The 23151-nt window shown below is 36.1% G+C and overlaps 1 protein-coding gene across 5 annotated transcripts in view; it reads right to left on the bottom strand.

The window, feature by feature from the left end:
• LOC106161527 (uncharacterized) overlaps positions 1 to 23151 on the bottom strand; it is a 52608-nt gene that overhangs the window by 10980 nt on the left and 18477 nt on the right. For 4 of the 5 annotated variants that reach the window (XM_086994839.1, XM_086994840.1, XM_086994841.1 and 1 more), the window contains exons 3-19: positions 22911 to 23055; positions 19578 to 19750; positions 18978 to 19039; positions 12983 to 13075; positions 12202 to 12307; positions 11526 to 11580; positions 9391 to 9593; positions 9003 to 9087; positions 8589 to 8695; positions 8219 to 8372; positions 7904 to 8024; positions 4035 to 4098; positions 3408 to 3472; positions 2565 to 2692; positions 2055 to 2149; positions 1704 to 1783; positions 553 to 1354 (exon numbers count right to left, since the gene is read on the bottom strand). In XM_086994839.1, the coding sequence (XP_086850965.1) occupies positions 553 to 1354; positions 1704 to 1783; positions 2055 to 2149; positions 2565 to 2692; positions 3408 to 3472; positions 4035 to 4098; positions 7904 to 8024; positions 8219 to 8372; positions 8589 to 8695; positions 9003 to 9087; positions 9391 to 9593; positions 11526 to 11580; positions 12202 to 12307; positions 12983 to 13075; positions 18978 to 19039; positions 19578 to 19750; positions 22911 to 22990 (2473 nt within the window). In that variant the 5' untranslated portion in view covers positions 22991 to 23055. The remainder of the gene's footprint in view (positions 1 to 552; positions 1355 to 1703; positions 1784 to 2054; positions 2150 to 2564; positions 2693 to 3407; positions 3473 to 4034; positions 4099 to 7903; positions 8025 to 8218; positions 8373 to 8588; positions 8696 to 9002; positions 9088 to 9390; positions 9594 to 11525; positions 11581 to 12201; positions 12308 to 12982; positions 13076 to 18977; positions 19040 to 19577; positions 19751 to 22910; positions 23056 to 23151) is intronic. The other variant, XM_013538517.2, reaches the window with a different exon arrangement.

Below are 23151 nucleotides of genomic sequence, written 5' to 3'. Positions count from 1 at the left end.
CCATTAACAAGTGTCAGGTACTTTAAAACAAAGTTTAAGTAGGAGGTACCTTTCACTGAGAGCACAAATAGTGGCTTCCTTAGCTAGATGTAATGTACCTTGAATAGGCAGCACTTAACTTTCAAAGAAGACTGGTATATTAAATAGAGAGAAAGTGCCTTTTGTTAGGAGCAAAAATAATGGTGTCCTCACTTAGGTGTGCAATGAAAAGACAAAAGGTCACTTTAATATAAGACCAATACAAAATAGGAAGTTTTTAAGGGAGGTAAGTACTGATATAAAATAGAAAGCTGTCTGCTTTTTTTTTTTTCATAGAGATAATGACTGATATAAAATAGGAAGCTGTCTGCTTTTTTTTGAAGAGGCAACAAGCACTTCTCACAAAAAGATGATACGAGAGGGTACCTCAAGGTGAAGCAACAATCTTCACTCACAGACATTACTCATCACTATATACATATTAATATTGAATGGCCACGTATATTTAGGAACCCCACTGTACATAATCTGAGTTATAACCGACTACAGACATGACCTGTTTAAAACACTCACCATACAGAGACTGGTGGTGGTGGGGGTCCGTGGACGCCTGAACAGCACGGGGGTGATGCACAATTGGTGGAGTAGCATTATTCTCTTGTACCATGATGTTTTTACCAACTTGTAACATCTCAGGCTCTGTTGCAATCTGAACTGTCGAAGAAATCTTGTTCGGTAAGGTTGGTTTGGGCATCACAGCACTGCAGTAGCGTTGCAAGTTCTCGTGCTTCATCAGCTTCCGCTGGCGATTTTTGGTATTGTCACCCGAAGAGGGGCCAGAGTGCCCTCTTTTTCTCCGCTGCTCTGGGGCATGGGCTTCGACCCCGCTGCGCCCCAGGAGGATAAAACTGTCTCTATCCTTGTGTAGCTGCTGCATCACCATTTTCTCCTGAATTTTATTGAAAATGTTCAAGTTCTCACAGGTCAGGTCACACGTGGCGACTTGAGAGTTGACTTTTGCCACGGATGCAGCTTCGAGTGCTGCTGCTGTTGCTGCAGCCGCCGCAGCCACGGCGGCTCCAGTGGGATTGGGCTGTTCTTCCTCCATGGTGATCAGTATGTTCCCTTCAAGGGACCTGTGACCAGGCACCACAGTCACAGCAACAATGGACGATGGCCTCGTCTCCGTGCCGGAATCGATGGCAGCTGTGACAGTCGAGGGAGGTTTGTGATGCTCCGGAAAGTCTGTTTCCACATTTTCTTTGATAATTTCGTATGAAGCATTCTTGTCTTCATTGAGGTCTATATCCAGTTTGACTGGGCCAGGACTGTAAGGAAGGAGGTCCTCAGGTTGCTCCTGCTCACATACCACCACCTGAAGAATATGGCCATGACTTCAAGATACCCATGGGCAGCAAGATGAAACAAATTACGTACAGTAAAGAATTTGTATAGGTCTATATATATTTATAAGCCCACTGCACCAAATTTTAGTCGAATTTATGTGAAATCAGTAGGAAAAGAACTGAATGAAATATTGCACCTCTTTTATTAGCAGAAAGACCTTGCGAAATTATGTATTTCAGACTCATGCAATTTTTTCTAGGTGGATTACCTTGGATTTGTCAAATAAACTGAAATAGACTCTGATCAAGTTTCTGGTATAAAAGTACAATTAACGATTTAAATCGCACAGAACTAAGAAAGATTTTTGTCCTACTAACCTTGGTACTGCTGCCAAAACTTGGTGGCTTGGGGACCATCTCCACAGGTATGTTTTCTTCCAAATATAACTCATCTTCACCTAAAACACAACACAATACTGAAGAGCACATCCAGCTAAGTGATCATCTGGCATACACTGATATATCTGGTAAATTTTCAAATATTCTACAAACCAGAAGTTTTCACTCTCGCTCGCTGCTTTTCATATGGGTAGTGATTTTACTGCAGCTTCCACACCAACTTTCAACTGTTGCACAACACCAAGTGCAGTTAGCCCCCAACAACAATTTTAAAATGTGCTTTATCAAAAAACCCCAAAAAAAAACCTGTAAGTAAGCTATATCACATACTTAGAGTATCCTGTTGATCATCATCAGTTGGAGATCGACTTTTTTGTTCTGAAGATTTACCAGAGGAGTGGGTCTTTGGACAGCTCATTAAAAACCTATAGACAAGTATATAAATGGCGGAGATGTACTTCCTGCGTCAATCTTCCAGAGGCGGGCAACAACTGAAACTTAAAAACTCAGAAACGAGCTCATTGATCAGGTTGGGGTTGGCTGAACCTTCCAACTGAGCTATCATGCACAGAATTTATTCTTGTTTTAATGCAAATTTCTGTCTTTATGAAAGCATGATAACACCACAAGAATATTTGAGATATTTTAAAATGCAGACAACATTTAGCGGCCATTTAGAGGGGGGTTCAAACACCACCCCTATACCCCCCTAATCAATAAATTCTTGCATCAATTCCTGGCTTACACAATACTCCAGGAGTGAGCACATTCAACACAATATTCATACTAACCTCCGTGTACGCTGACTAGCATACATACCACAATCAAGGCGGGACCCACCTTTTAATATTCTGCGTATAGTTGAACTGCTCATATGTAATACCACCTTCAGAGCTGCCAGACTTAGAACACGATGAAGACTGTGTCTTCTGTTTATTCTGAAATAGCCATAATACAGGCTCTCCAAACTGTGATAAAAGAAATACTTGTTAGGCATAAATCACGGCTGATGAAGCCACATTCCTTCAAAATGATCAATAGGTACTAGAATGCTCATTGAGGAAAAAAAAATTTTTTTTTTCATTTTATGTTCTTTCATCAATGGGTTGGAAATACTGATGAATAAGTACTTTGTTAAATTTGCAAACCAGAAATATTCTTTTTTTTTTTTCTATTTCGGGTAACAGAATTTAACATTTAATTTGCTCATGGAATAGAATGAAAAGTTTAAGACCTTTTATACAATTCTAGGAAAGCTTATAAATTATTGCTTGCTCTTTCTTCAAAAATGATTTTCGATAAAATATGTTCCTTTCAGGAAAGAAACAAGCAATAGGTGGCGCCATCATCCATTTAGGTGCAAAAGTCTCATGCAAAGAACAACATGGGTGGCCAGCTAGTGCACAAACATAATAATTACAAAAAAAATCCCAAAAGTAAAACATAACTCGTAATTTTTCTACTGAAGCCAAATGGAAAGGCACCCGTACATAATGTTAACTGACTCACCACAGCCCATAGCCACTTACGATAAAAATTGAACAGCAAATAGCACACGATTTCACCATACGGCGGCCATGGCAAATGTAATGTTAGACTTAAACTGTTGCTTAGGGAACGTATCAATATAACTTATTAATATATAATAATAAAGAACATCAGTGTTACATGCAGATCCAGTACCTTGCTAAATATATGGTCTTGCTCTTTTCCAGAAGGGGCTGGGACAGGAGGGCCCGGCTCTGCTCCTGGAACAAAACAAACATTTTTCTTACAAACTGGCCAAACAGCATTTTAAGCATCAGTCACAACCGGACGCACGAATCTCAGGATCATACGTCCGCTGCGATTTTTGGGTGTTGCGGAGGCTGTGGAGGTCGTAGAGGTAGAGGAAAGTACGTGCTTACAGGTGGTCTGCGAACTCAAAATTTCGTAAGAAGGACTTGCATGGGAAGTGAGATTCTGCGCAAAATTTTGAGGCAAACAGCCCGTAAGAGCCCGTACGGCCGGTTGTGACCGAGGCTTTAACTAAAAGCATAGCTTTACAATCATGCTTTGAAAAAAAGGGGGTTTTCAAGGTCCATAGTAAGATGATAAAATTCTTGACCAGGAGACTAAATACCAAGAGTCGCACGTTATATAACATCCAGCTTTTAGTTGAGTACAAGGTCCATAGATGGTTGATTGAAAGGTAATTATTTTTTGTCATACTAAGCAGTTTTGTTGGACCAAAATAAACAAAGCATGCATTATAATCAACTGAATACAATGTGCAGGAGCAACTGTTAGATTAATGCAAGATGAGCCTACCTGCTGGAGGAGTCTCAGCGACATCTGTTGGCTGCTCCTGTTGGTCAACCAAGGCACATTCAGGCTGAAAAAATAAATAAAAAGAATAAAAATATACAAAAAATAAATAAATTAATTAATTAATTAATTAATTAACTAGAGGATCAGAGAGGCGATACCGCCTCCGAATATTGTACCACCAGCTGGAGCAAGCGCATTCGTATAGACCCCCACATACACAAAATAAGGGGTGCAGCCACCAGTCTTGTGCTTGACAAGCTGTAAAAATGCAATCAACAAGAATTTTCAAAATATGCAAAAAATATATATAACTAAAAATGGTGCAATCAAAGTTAAGTTCATTGTAAGGTAGGTCAAAGGTCAATTTCAAGGTCACAGTAAATTGCCAGTATATGACTTCCTATCCAACTTCAATAGTAACTATGGACCTATCTCTGCCAGTTTTGGAGATAAAAGGGAAGCAAAATTTGCAAAGTTCAGTTCATGGTGAAAAGTAGGTCAAAGGTCAATTTCAAGGTCACAGTAAGATTGCCAGTATATGACTTCCTATTCAACTTCAATAGTAACTATGGACCTATCTCTGCCAGTTTTGGAGATAAAAGGGAAGCAAAATTTGCAAAGTTCAGTTCATGGTGAAAAGTAGGTCAAAGGTCAATTTCAAGGTCACATTTAGATTGCCAGTATATGACTTCCTATTCAACTTCAATAGTAACTATGGACCTATCTCTGCCAGTTTTGGAGATAAAAGGGAAGCAAAATTTGCAAAGTTCAGTTCATGGTGAAAAGAAGGTCAAAGGTCAATTTCAAGGTCACAGTAAAATTGCCAGTATATGACTTCCTATGCAAGTTCAATAGTAACTATGGACCTATCTCTGCCAGTTTTGGAGATAAAAGGGAAGCAAATTTTGCAAAGTTCAGTTCAAGGTGAAAAGTAGGTCAAAGGTCAATTTCAAGGTCACAGTAAAATTGCCAGTATATGACTTCCTATTCAAGTTCAATAGTAACTATGGACCTATCTCTGCCAGTTTTGGAGATAAAAGGGAAGCAAAATTTGCAAAGTTCAGTTCATGGTGATAAGTAGGTCAAAGGTCAATTTCAAGGTCACAGTAAGATTGCCAGTATATGACTTCCTATTCAACTTCAATAGTAACTATGGACCTATCTCTGCCAGTTTTGGAGATAAAAGGGAAGCAAAATTTGCAAAGTTCAGTTCATGGTGAAAAGAAGGTCAAAGGTCAATTTCAAGGTCACAGTAAAATTGCCAGTATATGACTTCCTATGCAAGTTCAATAGTAACTATGGACCTATCTCTGCCAGTTTTGGAGATAAAAGGGAAGCAAAATTTGCAAAGTTCAGTTCATGGTGATAAGTAGGTCAAAGGTCAATTTCAAGGTCACAGTAAGATTGCCAGTATATGACTTCCTATTCAACTTCAATAGTAACTATGGACCTATCTCTGCCAGTTTTGGAGATAAAAGGGAAGCAAAATTTGCAAAGTTCAGTTCATGGTGAAAAGTAGGTCAAAGGTCAATGTCAAGGTCACAGTAAGATTGCCAGTATATGACTTCCTATTCAACTTCAATAGTAACTATGGACCTATCTCTGCCAGTTTTGGAGATATAAGGGACTAAATGTTATAATTTTGGAGTTACCATAATGTGCCATAAATTTCCTACAGAAAAAATTAATTAAAATAAAGAAAAGGTCATTTTGGTCAAAGTTCTTGAAATGGGAGGTTCTCTGAAGTTGCAGAAGTTTAAATTTGATAAAATAATGTCATTTTTGACCACAAGTTGTCTGCTTTGCCAAGCATTATGTTTTATTTTTCCGGAGTTCAAAATTTATTATCCATTACCGTACTGCACATTTTTACGGAAGCCGACTGGTGCCATATGTTGAAAAAAAAAATTATCTCGAAATTTCGAGATAGCATTTTTTTTGTTCAAATTTCAAAATACTATCTCGAAATTTCGAGATAAATTTTTTTGCTCAAATATCAAAATGCTATCTCGAAATTTCGAGATAATTTTTTTTTTGTTCAAATTTCAAAATGCTATCTCGAAATTTCGAGATAAAAATTTTTTTTGTTCAAATTTCAAAATAGTATCTCGAAATTTCGAGATAATTTTTTTTTCTACATATGGCACCAGTCGGCTTCCGTACATTTTCCTTTCACCACCAATATGTACTTTCTGATACAGCGTAACTCGAAAACCGTATGGAATACAAAAAAACCGAGACCACCTCCAGTGTTGGGCTTTACATGCTCTACAAAATGCAAAAAAGAATGGGTCTCTAGCATTAACGGTTCCCGAATTAGAGACAGTTTTCAGTTTCGGTATCTTATGGCCGCTACTCCTGTGAAAATGCACCGATTGACCCCAAATTCACGGAGATGAAAGATGACCTGAAGGGTAACACTTTCCAATAATATTATTGGTTAAGTCTGTGTGGCGTCTGAATAACAGGGCAAAAAAATTTTTTTTCGTAAAAAATTTCATTTTTTTGAAAATTTTGACCCATTTGACCTTGAAGTAAAGGTCAAAGGTCAAATCCGAGGGTATATTTGAAATCTACACATATGACTTTTGGAAAGCCGTCTATAGAAATTTTTCCCGTAACTCCTTCTGTAGGGTAGATAATTAGCATTTAATTTTGCCATTTTTAGACAAGGGTGCATTGCAATGAGTGCCACACCCAGACCCCAATACCGACAAAGCCCAAATTTTACGTGGAACGAGTTGAGATTATAGGTGACCTAAATCCATGAGATGGGTACGGGGGCCCTTACCGTCTAGGAGGAGAAGCGGTAACGGTAACATGGCGGCGGAGCCGGCGGAACGGACCGGACGGGACCGAAACCATGTGTACCGCCAGCGCTAACGCTGGTGGTAAATTTTTTTGTTCAAATTTCAAAATAGTATCTCGAAATTTCGAGATAATTTTTTTTTCTACATATGGCACCAGTGGGCTTCCGTACATTTTCCTTTCACCACCAATATGTACTTTTTGATACAGCGTAACTCGAAAACCGTATGGAATACAAAAAAACCGAGACCACCTCCAGTGTTGGGCTTTACATGCTCTACAAAATGCAAAAAAGAATGGGTCTCTAGCATTAACGGTTCCCGAATTAGAGACAGTTTTCAGTTTCGGTATCTTATGGCCGCTACTCCTGTGAAAATGCACCGATTGACCCCAAATTCACGGAGATGAAAGATGACCTGAAGGGTAACACTTTCCAATAATATTATTGGTTAAGTCTGTGTGGTGTCTGAATAAAAGGGCAAAAAATTTTTTTTTCGTAAAAAATTTCATTTTTTTGAAAATTTTGGCCCATTTGACCTTGAAGTAAAGGTCAAAGGTCAAATCCGAGGGTATATTTGAAATCTACACATATGACTTTTGGAAAGCCGTCTGTAGAAAATTTTCCCGTAACTCCTTCCGTAGGGTAGATAATTATCATTTAATTTTGCCATTTTTGGACAAGGGTGCATTGCAATGAGTGCCACACCCAGACCCCAATACCGACAAAGCCCAAATTTTACGTGGAACGAGTTGAGATTATAGGTGACCTAAATCCATGAGATGGGTATGGGGGGCCTTACCGTCTAGGAGGAGAAGCGGTAACGGTAGCCGTCCGGCGGAGCCGGCGGAGCCGGCGGAGCCGGCGGAACGATCCGGACGAGACCGAAACCATGTGTACCGCCAGCGCTAACGCTGGTGGTACAATTAAAAGGTCGCAAATTAGGAGGCGCTACTTATATTTAAAGTTTAATACTTGCAGAACCTAATGGTCACCAAACCAAATACTTTCTTTCCTTTCATTGTCTTGAATTCAACTGCCACCTATGTATTTGTTGTCTTACATTTGCCAGCAGATTCCTAATTTCCATCTGCTTGGACTGTGCTCTCCGCCATTCTTCCTGCTTGGTTCGGATCCACCACTGATTTTCAGGCTCATGAAAGACGTTTGGGTCCTTTGGAGCACTGCAATCAGAAAAAACAAATATATTAAACATATTTTTCTTTCTGCAGCCATCTTTCTAAAGCAGTGACTAACAGTTAACATTCCTATAAAATTCTTAAGCATATTTAAGGAATGACATTCTTCTAACCTCCCCTCCCCCACCCCATTTATTTGCCAAACTGAGGATTACACACAAACATTTAAAAATCCCAACCTTATAACAGTATGTCTCCCAAGGACAAACTCCAGTTTCTTGGTCCAAGGATTGATGAAGCTAGACCATTCCGTTTCAACCAAAATTTCAGATTTGTTTTTTGGCAGCATTCTGATTGGTTGACTTTTGTAGGGAACTCCATTGGTCTTGATTGCTGAAAACAGAAACACACTCACCAAAGGGAATATGTTCATACAACGGTCGCCATGATTGCAAGTGTAAGGTAAGGCTCTCTCTCTCTCTCTCTCTCTTTCTCTGTCTCTTGCTGTCTATTTCACTCTCGCACTCTCACATACACAAAGGGGCTCTACCTCTTTTTCAAACGTTTTTGTGTCAAAAAAAAAAAAAAAACTGTGAAAGGTCTCCCTACCCTCTTTGTGCGCCTCCAGCAGCACTGGAATGTCCTCAGGGTGGTAAAGGTCGAAGATGGAGGACCCAATGAGGTCCTGAGGCAGATAGCCCATTAGAGGTATGACCCTGAAAAGAGGACTCCCTATGCTTTTTCTTAACGTAATGAAAATGTTAGTAAACATCAAATGATAACGACAGTAAACAACAAAACAGAATGTCATTATACAGAGTTGTATGGTAATTTTCTCCTTTTTTCATAATATAGAAGAAGTCCAAGGAATTTCACAGAATTCGACAATTATCAAATCCACTACGGTCACAATAAGTCTGTATTTGCCCATTTACAATAAGGAAGAATGACAGAAAATTTATCAACTCACCTTCAAATTCCATTCAATGATTCATATTTTGGAGAAAAAAAAGGTCGACTTACCCAAATTCCACTTGGCAAAATGCACAGTTTGTGTTGTGTTGTGTGGAGAATACATTAGTTTCTGGAACTTTCCCTTCTGGCAGATCTGAAAGTAAAGCGAGGAAAGGTCTCATAAACAGGCAGGATGTCTCTTTTTTCTTTAACCATGGCATCACTGCAAACTCTTCCTCATACGTGCATGCATGAATATACAGCACACACATTAATGAAGACAATCAATGTTATTTTTTTAATTTTTACATAAAATATTTTCTCTGAAAATCCCTTAATAAAGAACCACATTTTGTAACACCTTCATACACAAACTCATGACAATAAAGATGCCAAAACAACCATCAAACTAAAACTCATCAATGAAAAAAAAAAAACAAGGCCATTTTCTGCACACCTTCATAGGCCGACTTCAATGGCTCCAACCCCATGAAAAGATACCAGCAACAATCTTCCGTCTTGATGCTGCTGCTAGGAATACCACTGTCTAGGGACTCCATGTCTTTTACCGCCACGGACATAATCTGACAGTGAGCGGAGAAGACAGCATAGTCAATGTCCCGACTCAGACTAAATCCCTGACTGAGGCTTTTGTATTTCCTGCAAAAAAAAAAAGTAATAAAATGATGGAAAATGTTACTTAGATTAAAAACATGGTGCAGTGGCAGTAAACAGTTCAATGTCAAAATTTCACTCCAGTAAGACTTTAACTGGTCCTTGGCATAGGCTTTAGTATGCCCTTCAAAACAAACAAATAAATAAATAAATAAATAAAAAGAAAGAGAAATTTCACAGAATCCATAATTAAAACATGGTTTATCAAAAGTGCAGATAAAGAGGGCAAAGATGCCATATCTTTTGCTAAGCTGTTTTACGAGACTTGAAAGATTTGCCAAAAATTCCATATCATGCAGCTAAAAAGTTGATCAGAAAATGAAAATAAAAAGTGTTTTGCTGCCAGCATGATTGAGTTCCTTCCACAAAAGTAGCACAAGAAGTAGATTTTCAATTTCAAATATCCGCACTACATGCTGCAGGTATGCAATGCCATATAAGGGAGAAAATGGTGGTACCTTGGACACATTGACCAATCACAGAGCGCAATTCAAGCTGTGGCCTACTTCGCAGAGGGTCATGGGTCGTGCAGTTATATAATTTTTACGATTAGCCAAAAGTATTACATGAGGATGACATTGGGGATGAATGGATAGCTTCCTGTACAGAATGGCCATGTACTGCTTTAGTTATGTAGTTCATACTGACAAAGACATTATGGCAGAGACAAAATGTACATCCGAGTGTTCTGTTCACTCCAAGAGTGAAAAGCAAAAAAAAAGAATTCGCTGGCAGGCACCGAGGGCAACCTCACAAATAATGACCACTGCATGCTCTAAGAAGAAAGAAAAGTTAACAAAAGCGTGTGAGTGGACCCCGCCAGCAGTGTCACCTGTAATGTCAGCTCCCTGAAGATGTCTTTGTGATAAAGGACAAAACGTCAGAGTGGTTGCATACTATCTAGCAGATGTACGTGAGTGTCTCCAGTATGAGATTTAATATTTGTTTGCCTTTTGGACCCACAACAATTCCATAGACATATGAGCACAAAGCTAAATGGGACAAAAAAGACATTAAAGTTGGGTTTTTGACAGATATAACATATACACTATGTGCAAATCTTTATTGCTTAAAATAAATTACTTTCAATACCATTCAAATATCATATAAACATTGTTGAGACACTATCTTTGGTTAATATTCCACTTTAATTCATATACAGTTATGGGTTTAATCTAACACTAGAAAAAATGACATTTTCATAATTTCTTATTTTGCTTTCCCCCATTGTGCCATAAACTGCCAACACAGCAACGGGTGAGGAAAAATACTACACGTGCATCGAATTAGGAAAAAAACGTGAGCCACGTGAGCCATGTGAAAACTATTAAAAGTAGAACACCTTCTCTTAGAATTTCATAAAATTATTCAAAGAGTTAATCAACACTTCCTAACATGCTTCCGCGGACCCATTTTGAATATTTTAGACAAAATCCTGGCAGCTTGATAGGGGCAAGGTTAAACAGTCCAAACAAAATGAGCAAATCTGAACCCTAGCATTCAAAAATTTACCTGGACAGACAATTTCACATGAGACTTCTGACAATTTCAATGTCTATAAAAATTTTTGTTTAACTACTACATCGGAACAATAAATTTTATTTCAAGATAATCATTCTCAAAAAAAAAAGACAATCAAATGTCCTTATCTTCCTCCATATCGAGCCATTAAGAGCTTCATTCTTTGACCGTAAAAAGTGACATGGCTTTCAAAATTAGCTGGCAATGAAACTTAAAATTAAAAATAAAATTAATCTTAGACCTTTGCAAAGCTGACTCCTTTTCTTGGAAACTGGCAGTTTTCTCTCAACCACCTCACACATTTATACTGACAATTAATGCATAACATGTTATTTTGCAACCAATTAACCGTGCAAAACATTTTCTGGCCATATGAAAATAAACCCCTTAGCTCACCTTATTCTGAGGCAGAAACTCTCATGTTCTTTTCCACTCCAGTCTTGGCTAGTCCCTGTAACATGTAATAGGTAAAATTGCAATTTTGACGATTAGTGTTACTACACAAATTGCTTCTTGCTTGTATATGAACAGAGAAAGATTATCTATACTTTTGTCAGCATTTTCTGGTTCAGAATTGTATTGTTTTCATTCTTTCCCCTGATGTGAAGAGGCAATATGTGTGTGTGTGTGTGTGTGTATGTGTGTATGTGCGTGCATGCGTGCTGAATAAATGCATCCATAATAGAGCACTGCCTTACACTAAGAAGTTTCAAAGAAAATATATTTTTTTATCTGAAGTTTTGGTTGAAGGTTTAAAATATACAGGTATGTTATAATAAAAAGGTTTCAGCTGAAACAGATCAACAATCACAATGAAAGCAACCTTGGAACTGAAATAGGCAAGATCAAGGCCAGAAAATTTAATAGAAAAAAAAATCCCAAACAACAAACCTACCTATCATGTCTGCTCAAAATATGAAGAATATAAGGTAAATTAACAAGGCTAAAGTTCATTTTCACAAAATTTCCTTATTCAAAACATTTCACAAGATTGCATTATGAACTGACATGTCCGAGGAATTTTTTTCTTAAATTGAAAATTAAATTCTTTAAGGCAAAAAGTACTCCATACCTTGCTCAAACTGTGCTTCACTCCTGTATTCACCGAGTTTATTGCTGAATGTGCTCCAGTCTTTACGGTGGACAAAATCTTCAATCTGCCGTGAATTTAGTAAGTCCTGAAAAATAAATAATAAAAGCAAGTCTCATCTTGTTAAAAAATTAATTTGTTAACAATTTTATTTATTAGTATGGGCAGCCAAGGCAAATCTCACCAGTTTCAGACCCAATACCAAGCCTTGGAGAAATTGTGCAGAAATTTCTAAGAAATCTGTGGATATCCTCAAACATACATGTCCATTATTTATCAACATTGCTCCCTCAAAATTTCTGAAACCTTTTTTTTTTCTAGAATTGTTATTCACATAAATTATCTGTATATGTATAAAGTTAAAATACCAATATATACCCTAAATTATAAATGTCTCAGTAAAATCTTGAAATGTCAGTGCCTGTATGTAGTATCTGGCTTTCAGCGGGCTTCTTTGGCCTGCAAAGCTTTTTGTTTTAAGAGTACTTTCCAGTTGCCATTTTAAGACATGTCTCATTGTTAATTGTATTTTCATAAACTGGGGTAGCGCTAGCAAATTTTTTGCTTGGCCATATCACCCCTTTTTTGTCAATTTGTTATCAAAATGGTTATAAAATTGGCTAAAACATGTCAAATAAAGCCCTTTTTCTTTAGCCAAATTAAGTCAGTTTTAGCATTTGGCTATATTGGTGAGTGCTAGCGCTACCCCAGATAAACATTACTGAAATGATCCGTTTAAATTAGCTTTAAGGGTAATACTAACCCCAGGAAAACCAAGTAATGACTTCAGTTTAGGACTGGTCTCAATGATGACAGATTCCTTCAAAGTTAGAGCAAGGGCATAGCCTGACTTGGACTAAAATAAAGAAGTTCAGTAAAACAATTTAATACACAAAATCATCAAAATTAAAGCAAGGACATAGCCTGACTTGGACTAAAATAAAGAAGTTCAGTAAAACAATTTAATACACAAAATCATCAAAATTAAAGCAAGGGCATAGCCAGACTTGGACTAAAATAAAGAAGTTCAGTAAAACAATTTAATACACAAAATCATCAAAATTAAAGCAAGGGCATAGCCAGACTTGGACTAAAATAAAGAAGTTCAGTAAAACAATTTAATACACAAAATCATCAAAATTAAAGCAAGGGCATAGCCTGACTTGGACTAAAATAAAGAAGTTCAGTAAAACAATTTAATACACAAAATCATCAAAATTAAAGCAAGGGCATAGCCAGACTTGGACTAAAATAAAGAAGTTCAGTAAAACAATTTAATACACAAAATCATCAAAATTAAAGCAAGGGCATAGCCAGACTTGGACTAAAATAAAGAAGTTCAGTAAAACAATTTAATACACAAAATCATCAAAATTAAAGCAAGGGCATAGCCAGACTTGGACTAAAATAAAGAAGTTCAGTAAAACAATTTAATACACAAAATCATCAAAATTAAAGCAAGGGCATAGCCAGACTTGGACTAAAATAAAGAAGTTCAGTAAAACAATTTAATACACAAAATCATCAAAATTAAAGCAAGGGCATAGCCTGACTTGGACTAAAATAAAGAAGTTCAGTAAAACAATTTAATACACAAAATCATCAAAATTAAAGCAAGGGCATAGCCTGACTTGGACTAAAATAAAGAAGTTCAGTAAAACAATTTAATACACAAAATCATCAAAATTAAAGCAAGGGCATAGCCAGACTTGGACTAAAATAAAGAAGTTCAGTAAAACAATTTAATACACAAAATCATCAAAATTAAAGCAAGGGCATAGCCAGACTTGGACTAAAATAAAGAAGTTCAGTAAAACAATTTAATACACAAAATCATCAAAATTAAAGCAAGGGCATAGCCAGACTTGGACTAAAATAAAGAAGTTCAGTAAAACAATTTAATACACAAAATCATCAAAATTAAAGCAAGGGCATAGCCAGACTTGGACTAAAATAAAGAAGTTCAGTAAAACAATTTAATACACAAAATCATCAAAATTAAAGCAAGGGCATAGCCAGACTTGGACTAAAATAAAGAAGTTCAGTAAAACAATTTAATACACAAAATCATCAAAATTAAAGCAAGGGCATAGCCAGACTTGGACTAAAATAAAGAAGTTCAGTAAAACAATTTAATACACAAAATCATCAAAATTAAAGCAAGGGCATAGCCAGACTTGGACTAAAATAAAGAAGTTCAGTAAAACAATTTAATACACAAAATCATCAAAATTAAAGCAAGGGCATAGCCAGACTTGGACTAAAATAAAGAAGTTCAGTAAAACAATTTAATACACAAAATCATCAAAATTAAAGCAAGGGCATAGCCAGACTTGGACTAAAATAAAGAAGTTCAGTAAAACAATTTAATACACAAAATCATCAAAATTAAAGCAAGGGCATAGCCAGACTTGGACTAAAATAAAGAAGTTCAGTAAAACAATTTAATACACAAAATCATCAAAATTAAAGCAAGGGCATAGCCAGACTTGGACTAAAATAAAGAAGTTCAGTAAAACAATTTAATACACAAAATCATCAAAATTAAAGCAAGGGCATAGCCTGACTTGGACTAAAATAAAGAAGTTCAGTAAAACAATTTAATACACAAAATCATCAAAATTAAAGCAAGGGCATAGCCAGACTTGGACTAAAATAAAGAAGTTCAGTAAAACAATTTAATACACAAAATCATCAAAATTAAAGCAAGGGCATAGCCAGACTTGGACTAAAATAAAGAAGTTCAGTAAAACAATTTAATACACAAAATCATCAAAATTAAAGCAAGGACATAGCCTGACTTGGACTAAAATAAAAAAGTTCAGTAAAACAATTTAATACACAAAATCATCAAAATTAAAGCAAGGACATAGCCAGACTTGGACTAAAATAAAGAAGTTCAGTAAAACAATTTAATACACAAAATCATCAAAATTAAAGCAAGGACATAGCCTGACTTGGACTAAAATAAAGAAGTTCAGTAAAACAATTTAATACACAAAATCATCAAAATTAAAGCAAGGGCATAGCCTGACTTGGACTAAAATAAAGAAGTTCAGTAAAACAATTTAATACACAAAATCATCAAAATTAAAGCAAGGGCATAGCCTGACTTGGACTAAAATAAAGAAGTTCAGTAAAACAATTTAATACACAAAATCATCAAAATTAAAGCAAGGGCATAGCCAGACTTGGACTAAAATAAAGAAGTTCAGTAAAACAATTTAATACACAAAATCATCAAAATTAAAGCAAGGGCATAGCCAGACTTGGACTAAAATAAAGAAGTTCAGTAAAACAATTTAATACACAAAATCATCAAAATTAAAGCAAGGGCATAGCCAGACTTGGACTAAAATAAAGAAGTTCAGTAAAACAATTTAATACACAAAATCATCAAAATTAAAGCAAGGGCATAGCCAGACTTGGACTAAAATAAAGAAGTTCAGTAAAACAATTTAATACACAAAATCATCAAAATTAAAGCAAGGGCATAGCCAGACTTGGACTAAAATAAAGAAGTTCAGTAAAACAATTTAATACACAAAATCATCAAAATTAAAGCAAGGGCATAGCCAGACTTGGACTAAAATAAAGAAGTTCAGTAAAACAATTTAATACACAAAATCATCAAAATTAAAGCAAGGACATAGCCTGACTTGGACTAAAATAAAGAAGTTCAGTAAAACAATTTAATACACAAAATCATCAAAATTAAAGCAAGGACATAGCCAGACTTGGACTAAAATAAAGAAGTTCAGTAAAACAATTTAATACACAAAATCATCAAAATTAAAGCAAGGGCATAGCCTGACTTGGACTAAAATAAAGAAGTTCAGTAAAACAATTTAATACACAAAATCATCAAAATTAAAGCAAGGGCATAGCCTGACTTGGACTAAAATAAAGAAGTTCAGTAAAACAATTTAATACACAAAATCATCAAAATTAAAGCAAGGGCATAGCCTGACTTGGACTAAAATAAAGAAGTTCAGTAAAACAATTTAATACACAAAATCATCAAAATTAAAGCAAGGGCATAGCCAGACTTGGACTAAAATAAAGAAGTTCAGTAAAACAATTTAATACACAAAATCATCAAAATTAAAGCAAGGGCATAGCCAGACTTGGACTAAAATAAAGAAGTTCAGTAAAACAATTTAATACACAAAATCATCAAAATTAAAGCAAGGGCATAGCCAGACTTGGACTAAAATAAAGAAGTTCAGTAAAACAATTTAATACACAAAATCATCAAAATTAAAGCAAGGGCATAGCCAGACTTGGACTAAAATAAAGAAGTTCAGTAAAACAATTTAATACACAAAATCATCAAAATTAAAGCAAGGGCATAGCCAGACTTGGACTAAAATAAAGAAGTTCAGTAAAACAATTTAATACACAAAATCATCAAAATTAAAGCAAGGGCATAGCCAGACTTGGACTAAAATAAAGAAGTTCAGTAAAACAATTTAATACACAAAATCATCAAAATTAAAGCAAGGGCATAGCCAGACTTGGACTAAAATAAAGAAGTTCAGTAAAACAATTTAATACACAAAATCATCAAAATTAAAGCAAGGGCATAGCCAGACTTGGACTAAAATAAAGAAGTTCAGTAAAACAATTTAATACACAAAATCATCAAAATTAAAGCAAGGGCATAGCCAGACTTGGACTAAAATAAAGAAGTTCAGTAAAACAATTTAATACACAAAATCATCAAAATTAAAGCAAGGGCATAGCCAGACTTGGACTAAAATAAAGAAGTTCAGTAAAACAATTTAATACACAAAATCATCAAAATTAAAGCAAGGGCATAGCCAGACTTGGACTAAAATAAAGAAGTTCAGTAAAACAATTTAATACACAAAATGGCGACGAACATCATCAAAATTAAAGCAAGGACATATCCAGACTTGGGCCCCATTCAGAATAGGGGACTAACAAGTCCGAGGGTCAAATGTGGCCGACCCCCTTAAATACTTCCCCACAGGATATCTATTCAGTGTCTACTAGGGGATTAGATGGCAAGCTTTGTAGTTGGTCACCATATTTGATGCTCGGACTAGTTAGTCCCCCATTCTGAATGGGGCCTTGGACTTAAAGTTAAGCAAATTCCTGCATAATATCTTAATGACTCAGGTTGCTCTAGCATCAAAGTCATATAACAAATACAAAAGAAACTTGGGAACAAATTCTTAAGATGTCAGTAAAAATATTTATATGAAAATAGCATTCTTAGGCTTCGTTCACATGAAAAATCTATTTTCTAACAAGGCAGCAAAGCTGTCAAATGTACAGACAAAAAGCAGGAAATAACTATGCACAAAATAGGCTACTGTCAATTCTGATGCAAAAGTACATTATGTTAAACTGCAAATTCAACATCAAATTTTAATTATGCTCAACAGGTAATACCAATGTAAGTAAAACGTGTAACAAGCATAAGGCTTCAGGGCCTTGGGAGTTCAAGTTCACACTTTGAAAATGTATAACTTCCAGAAAAAGAAGCCAATTAGACTACTTTTCCAACCCAGGCTGCATTTTAGTCCTGCATTTCTTTTTTGAACATTCGACAAACATAAGTAACATGGTTTTCCCATAATGGTCATCATGGCAGCAGCACCCATAATTGTTTTCTTCTATTCTGATGCAATATTACATATTGGTTAACAGCATAATGACCGTCAATTTTTAATAATAAAATATACGTATCATGGATTTTCAGAAAATGTGACTAGCATGGGTCTTCAAGCATGTAGAACTTCAAAGTCACACCTTGAAAATGCCAATATGTGAAATATGCTGAAAAAGTGAAAAAAAAAGCATAACTTCTACAATAATGGCCCGATCATGCTGATTTTCGAACTTGACCTGCGTTTTATGAATATTCACCAGCTCTGTAAATATAAAGCCAAAAAGTAAAACTGCCCTCCACTTATCGTGTTTACAAGGAAAGTGCACGGCATCGGCATCGGCATCGGCATCGGCGACGACAGACGCAGGTGATGGCAATATGTACAGACACATCTGTGTCTGTACATAAAAATCTATTTTCTATTTGCGGTATCTTGGGATCATGGTCTGTGCCCTGAATACCCCGCGGCGTAATTACTGGCAGCGCGAGCCAGTTACTTCCAAAGCTGTAATTAATTCTCGGCTGCGCTCGGAGTGATCATAAGATACCGCGAATAGAAAATAGATTTTTAGAAAATAGATTTTTCATGTGAACGGAGTCTTAATAAGTAATATCTCATTAATGTAAATTTAAGCAAAAGAGATAATGCTAATAAATTTTACAGTCAGCATATAATGTTCGAGTCAAACAGTAAGTTTTAGACTGATTACAGAAAATTTTTATTTTCCTGCCAATTGTCAACACCTGTCCCCTTCATTAACAACCTATGCCCAATCCAAAACCTGCTAACAAAGTCTTAATCCTTTTAAAACAAGTTTCTGAGTACTCAATTCCTCATTTTTGAGCTACTCTATAAATGGAGATGAAAATCAGCCAAATTTTTCTCATGACGTCAAAATGGTAAATTGATTGTTAGGGGCAGGGTTCATGGATCCAGATTTGCTCCACAGTTTTGGACAGGGTAAATAACTAATACCCTGGTAATGAAGAGAAACTTGCTAACATTTCTAGGAAAATCACCTCCTTGCTATACAAGGACCTAACAGACATGGTGCCATTTTTTAGTGCAAATATACTCCTATCAATACAGGCGTTCTTAACCTTCCAGAGAACTTACCTTCAAAGAGAGATATTTCTCTGTTATATTAGACAGCTGGCTGGGCACAGCAGGGTTCTTCTCTGAAATTTCGATTTTTATTCACATAATAATAATAATAATAATAATAATAATAATAATAATTGTTATTATTATAGATTCTTTATATGGACTGTTCCATGTATAAGTCAATACCTACTGCGTGATTATTCTGAAGCACTTGAGAATGTATGAACTCTGAAAGTGCATAAAAACTTGTACAAAGCACATGATGGACCCAGTGATCTATGACAAAAATAATACGAGATCATTGTTCCTGCAAGTTTCAGAACAATGCAGCTGCTTAGGACAAAAATTAATGCTCATTTCTACCCCTACATTTTCTTAATATCTGTACATTAATGAAAAAGTAGTGATTTGGCTAAGTGAAAAAAATTACTAGCACTACCCCAGCATTTTTTTCTTTTTCTCTTTTTGTATTTCAGGATTATAGAGTTCCCATGATACTAAACAAAGAGGCTCTTTCTTTGGCCAATCTGGTGCCTTCAATGTGTGAGCAGTGCAAACTTGTAACCAATGAAAACTGTTGTTACTCAGATCATTGGTCATCAAAGTGCTAACCTTCAGCCTGGCGAATACTTTCGACTGCGTGCATCAATGCCACCAAGGTGCCGACCTTCTCTTTTCGACCCTTGCGAGCTGGCGGCGCCAGCTGCTTGAGCGTGCGTATGCATTCTCGCACTTGTGCCCTCTTTGCTTCTCTATGCTGCAGCAGCTTGTCCATTGTTTCTAATCTGCAAGAAAAGACATCAAACTGTACCACCAAGATTCTTAGGGAGCATTCACATCAAGAAGAGCCGAGGTCTAGTAAGTAAAGATGGCGGACCTACACGAAATTCTGTTAGTCCTCCCCATGCGTCGTCCCTGCAGGGGTACAGTACTTAAATCTCAGCTCAATTCAACCGGTCAAGGAACAAGGCATGGGGAGGCGTGTGAGAGGAGGAGAGACCATTACAGGATTAGTGGTCTTCCTTTCATGTAGGTCCGCCATATTTAGGTCGCAACCTTACTAGCACTCGGCTCTTCTCGATCTGAATGGTCCCTTAGCAATCCCTTTCATGTCCACGTACCAGTTAACCACTTTCTACACTTAATTCTCATCAGTGTTTGGAGGTTTATACTGCCATCATGCCAAATGCCAGTAAAATTTTGTCAATTGGCTCAATTCCTATGGTTTTAATTAATTTATTATTATTTTTTTTTTTTTCAGCAGTTTTGGATCAATAGATCTTTGAGCTCCGGAATTCCAGACTAAAGTGTGGATTTACATTGTCTGTTAATTCAAAACCTTCAGTATTCAGTGATTTCCAAAGATTCACCTCGCCGATTATGAAAAACTGCCCAGGGTTTGAACAGTGAGAACTTGCAGCACAAATTAGTGTGAAGAGTATGCCACGTTTTTATTAAAAGTATTGTCTTGGTCTTTTTTTACTGGTCTTCAGTCTTAGTGTCCCCTACACTTTTGTAGCCAGGAAAACTGCAAAGTTCATGTGCACTACAGAGAAACAAGATAAATTAAGAAGTTTGGAGAGAGGAAAGATTGCTTTTCCTGTCCTTTTACAAGAGCAATACAGTGTAGTGTTCACAAATATAATGTCAGTAAGAGGACAGGACACAGTGCTTCAGTAACCGGAACGTAAGCCTGCAACAGCCGCAGATACACCCACATAACCTCTTTTTCACTTTTAAAAGGCTCGTAGGCTGGAGGTCTTCTAAAATTAACTCAAGAAATCAATCTGTACCAAAGGATTTTAATCCTTCTTAACTCTGATTTGAAGATTAAAGAGCAAACCTTAAATCCCTGGGACTTGATAAACCAAAGATTTAGTGCTAATGAAGCACATTTCAGTACATGTGAAGAAACCCAATGTCTATTTTCTATTTTTGCATGAATCTTACAACTGCTAAAAGGAAGCTACGTTTTTCCACCTTTCTTACCTGAAATACTCATTTGCTATTAAAGGTTTATTCTCAAATTGATATCTTTAGATTATTTAAATGCCATGATGATAAACAAAAGCCAAAAGAAAACACATTTTATTTACAGCTTTGAATTATCTTCTGAAACAAAAGATTACAGGCTTCCTAAAGCATTGACTTAAAATACATTTCTGTTTAAGCAGTCAATACGGATTAGTGATTTCAGAAAATGCTAATATATTAAAAGTCATCATCTCTACAGAAACCTGTCAAATGAGCATTTCTTTTCCAATTTTCACATGTCTAGCAATGGTTACGAGGCTTAAAGCTCCCTCACACCAGGCACAGAGACGTACATAGGAGTATTGTATCTAAAACTGATTATGCACAACTTTGAGCGAATGAAATCACCCATTTTCCTGCGTATGAAAATGAAGATACAAGCAGTGTATGACGTTATTTTTGAATATGTATGCTCAAAACATTTAATCTTCCCACAGGTATGCAAACATACATCAACATTTGACCGCGTAACTACAGCACAATTACATATGCATAATGAGCGATTACATGTGCATAACGAGCTCCTTGTATTTGTTTGCGTATGGGCAATTTTTTTTTATATGTTAGTGCTATAAGCCAGGTATAACAGTAACTTCAGATGAACACAATTTTTTATGCTAAACACAAAAGGCTGCGAAAAACAATGGATACCTGGCTTGATTTTCAGCAAAGACCCAAAGCAGAATGTTGAATATTATTTAATCCCACGATGAAACCAGGGCCCCATATCTCGAAAGCATCACGTATTATGAATAGCTATATCACATAGAGGCTACAAGGTATTATATGGGGTGATTATGGGCGAGTTATGGAATCGAGACGGTCGCAATGCGCGATGCTTTCAAGATACGGGGCCCTGAACACCCGTCTAGGTCTAGTTATCACAAAATGTTTCCCTTATACCTATAAAACGAGGTTATATTTTGATCGATTGGCCCCTATTTTTCTTTGATAGTGGACAAAATGTGTTAAAAAGTTCTTCATAAGCTTTGATGAAATTTTCAGAATGCACAGTTATTCGGCAGTGGAAAAAGTGAGTTCAATCTCAACTGAATCCAAGTCTTCTAATAAATTAAAAATGCTTTTTATCATCCTTTTAGCCAATGGGTGTCTTTGCTCCTGGAATTCACCTATTACTTGCATTTTTTCTCTCCTTTCTAACCTAATCCTTAGAATAATCCACAGAGGGGAAGGCATAGAAACTTACTTGTTGACGTTTTGCAATTTTCCCAACCGCTTCCAATTAAAACTTTTAAGACTTCATACAGCAATGGAGAATGTTCCCTCAAGATAAATCGAGACAATACGAGTCCATATTCCAACTCGTCTACATGACTCACTTCTTCTTTCCTTGACATGACTAGCGTTTTAATCAACATCAACCAATCGTACCAAAAAACGGCAAAAACTACATTTGAACACATTTTAAAATCAAGTATTTTTAGGTTTCACTAGTTTTTTTTTTTATTGTCTTTGCTAAACCATTTAAAAGTTTTTATCTCTCTCTGTTTATTTTTGATACAGTGCACTGCTCAGCCATTACATTGTCAATCTTACATAGTGTACTAAAGGTTACATCAACATTGAAAAACTAGAAAGCGATCCAGTTCCATGGGATATAAAACCCACTAAAAATGCTAATGTCTGAAAAATTAAAAAAAACTCATTAAAAAAAAAATTAATAATTACCGTAAATGTACAATGATCATGCTGATTTTCGAAATTAACCTGCCTTTTTACCAAACAAAGCCACTCAGTGAATTAAATGTAAAACAAAAATATCGTTTGGAAGTTACGGGGCACAGACAGATCAATCAGAATATATAAAAGTATATATATATAAAAACCACAGTGAAGAAGAAAATGTTCAGACACATGCAAACATACACACACACACACACACACACTTACTGTTGTTGTTGAGGTGCTTCAGGTGACCCAGAAACTGAAGGGGACAACTGTTGCTGGTTGTCTTTTTTGTCTTTTCCCATCGTCCATAGCCAGAGTGGTCTACGGGGGACGCTTAGCAAACCAAACACTAGGCCTCAAGCCTAATCTGAAATGTGATAAATACATCAAAATTTTCAACAACTTTGATTTTTCTAACATCAAACTTTTTCAGGAATTAAGGATTTCAAACACTCACAAAGAT

This window comes from Lingula anatina, chromosome 9 (genome assembly GCF_051362555.1).
Source record: "Lingula anatina isolate TDL-2025a chromosome 9, LinAna3.0, whole genome shotgun sequence".
Lineage (NCBI taxonomy): Eukaryota > Metazoa > Brachiopoda > Lingulata > Lingulida > Lingulidae > Lingula > Lingula anatina.
Note: the sequence above shows the minus strand (reverse complement) of the source record. Positions and strands in the feature narration are given on the sequence as shown.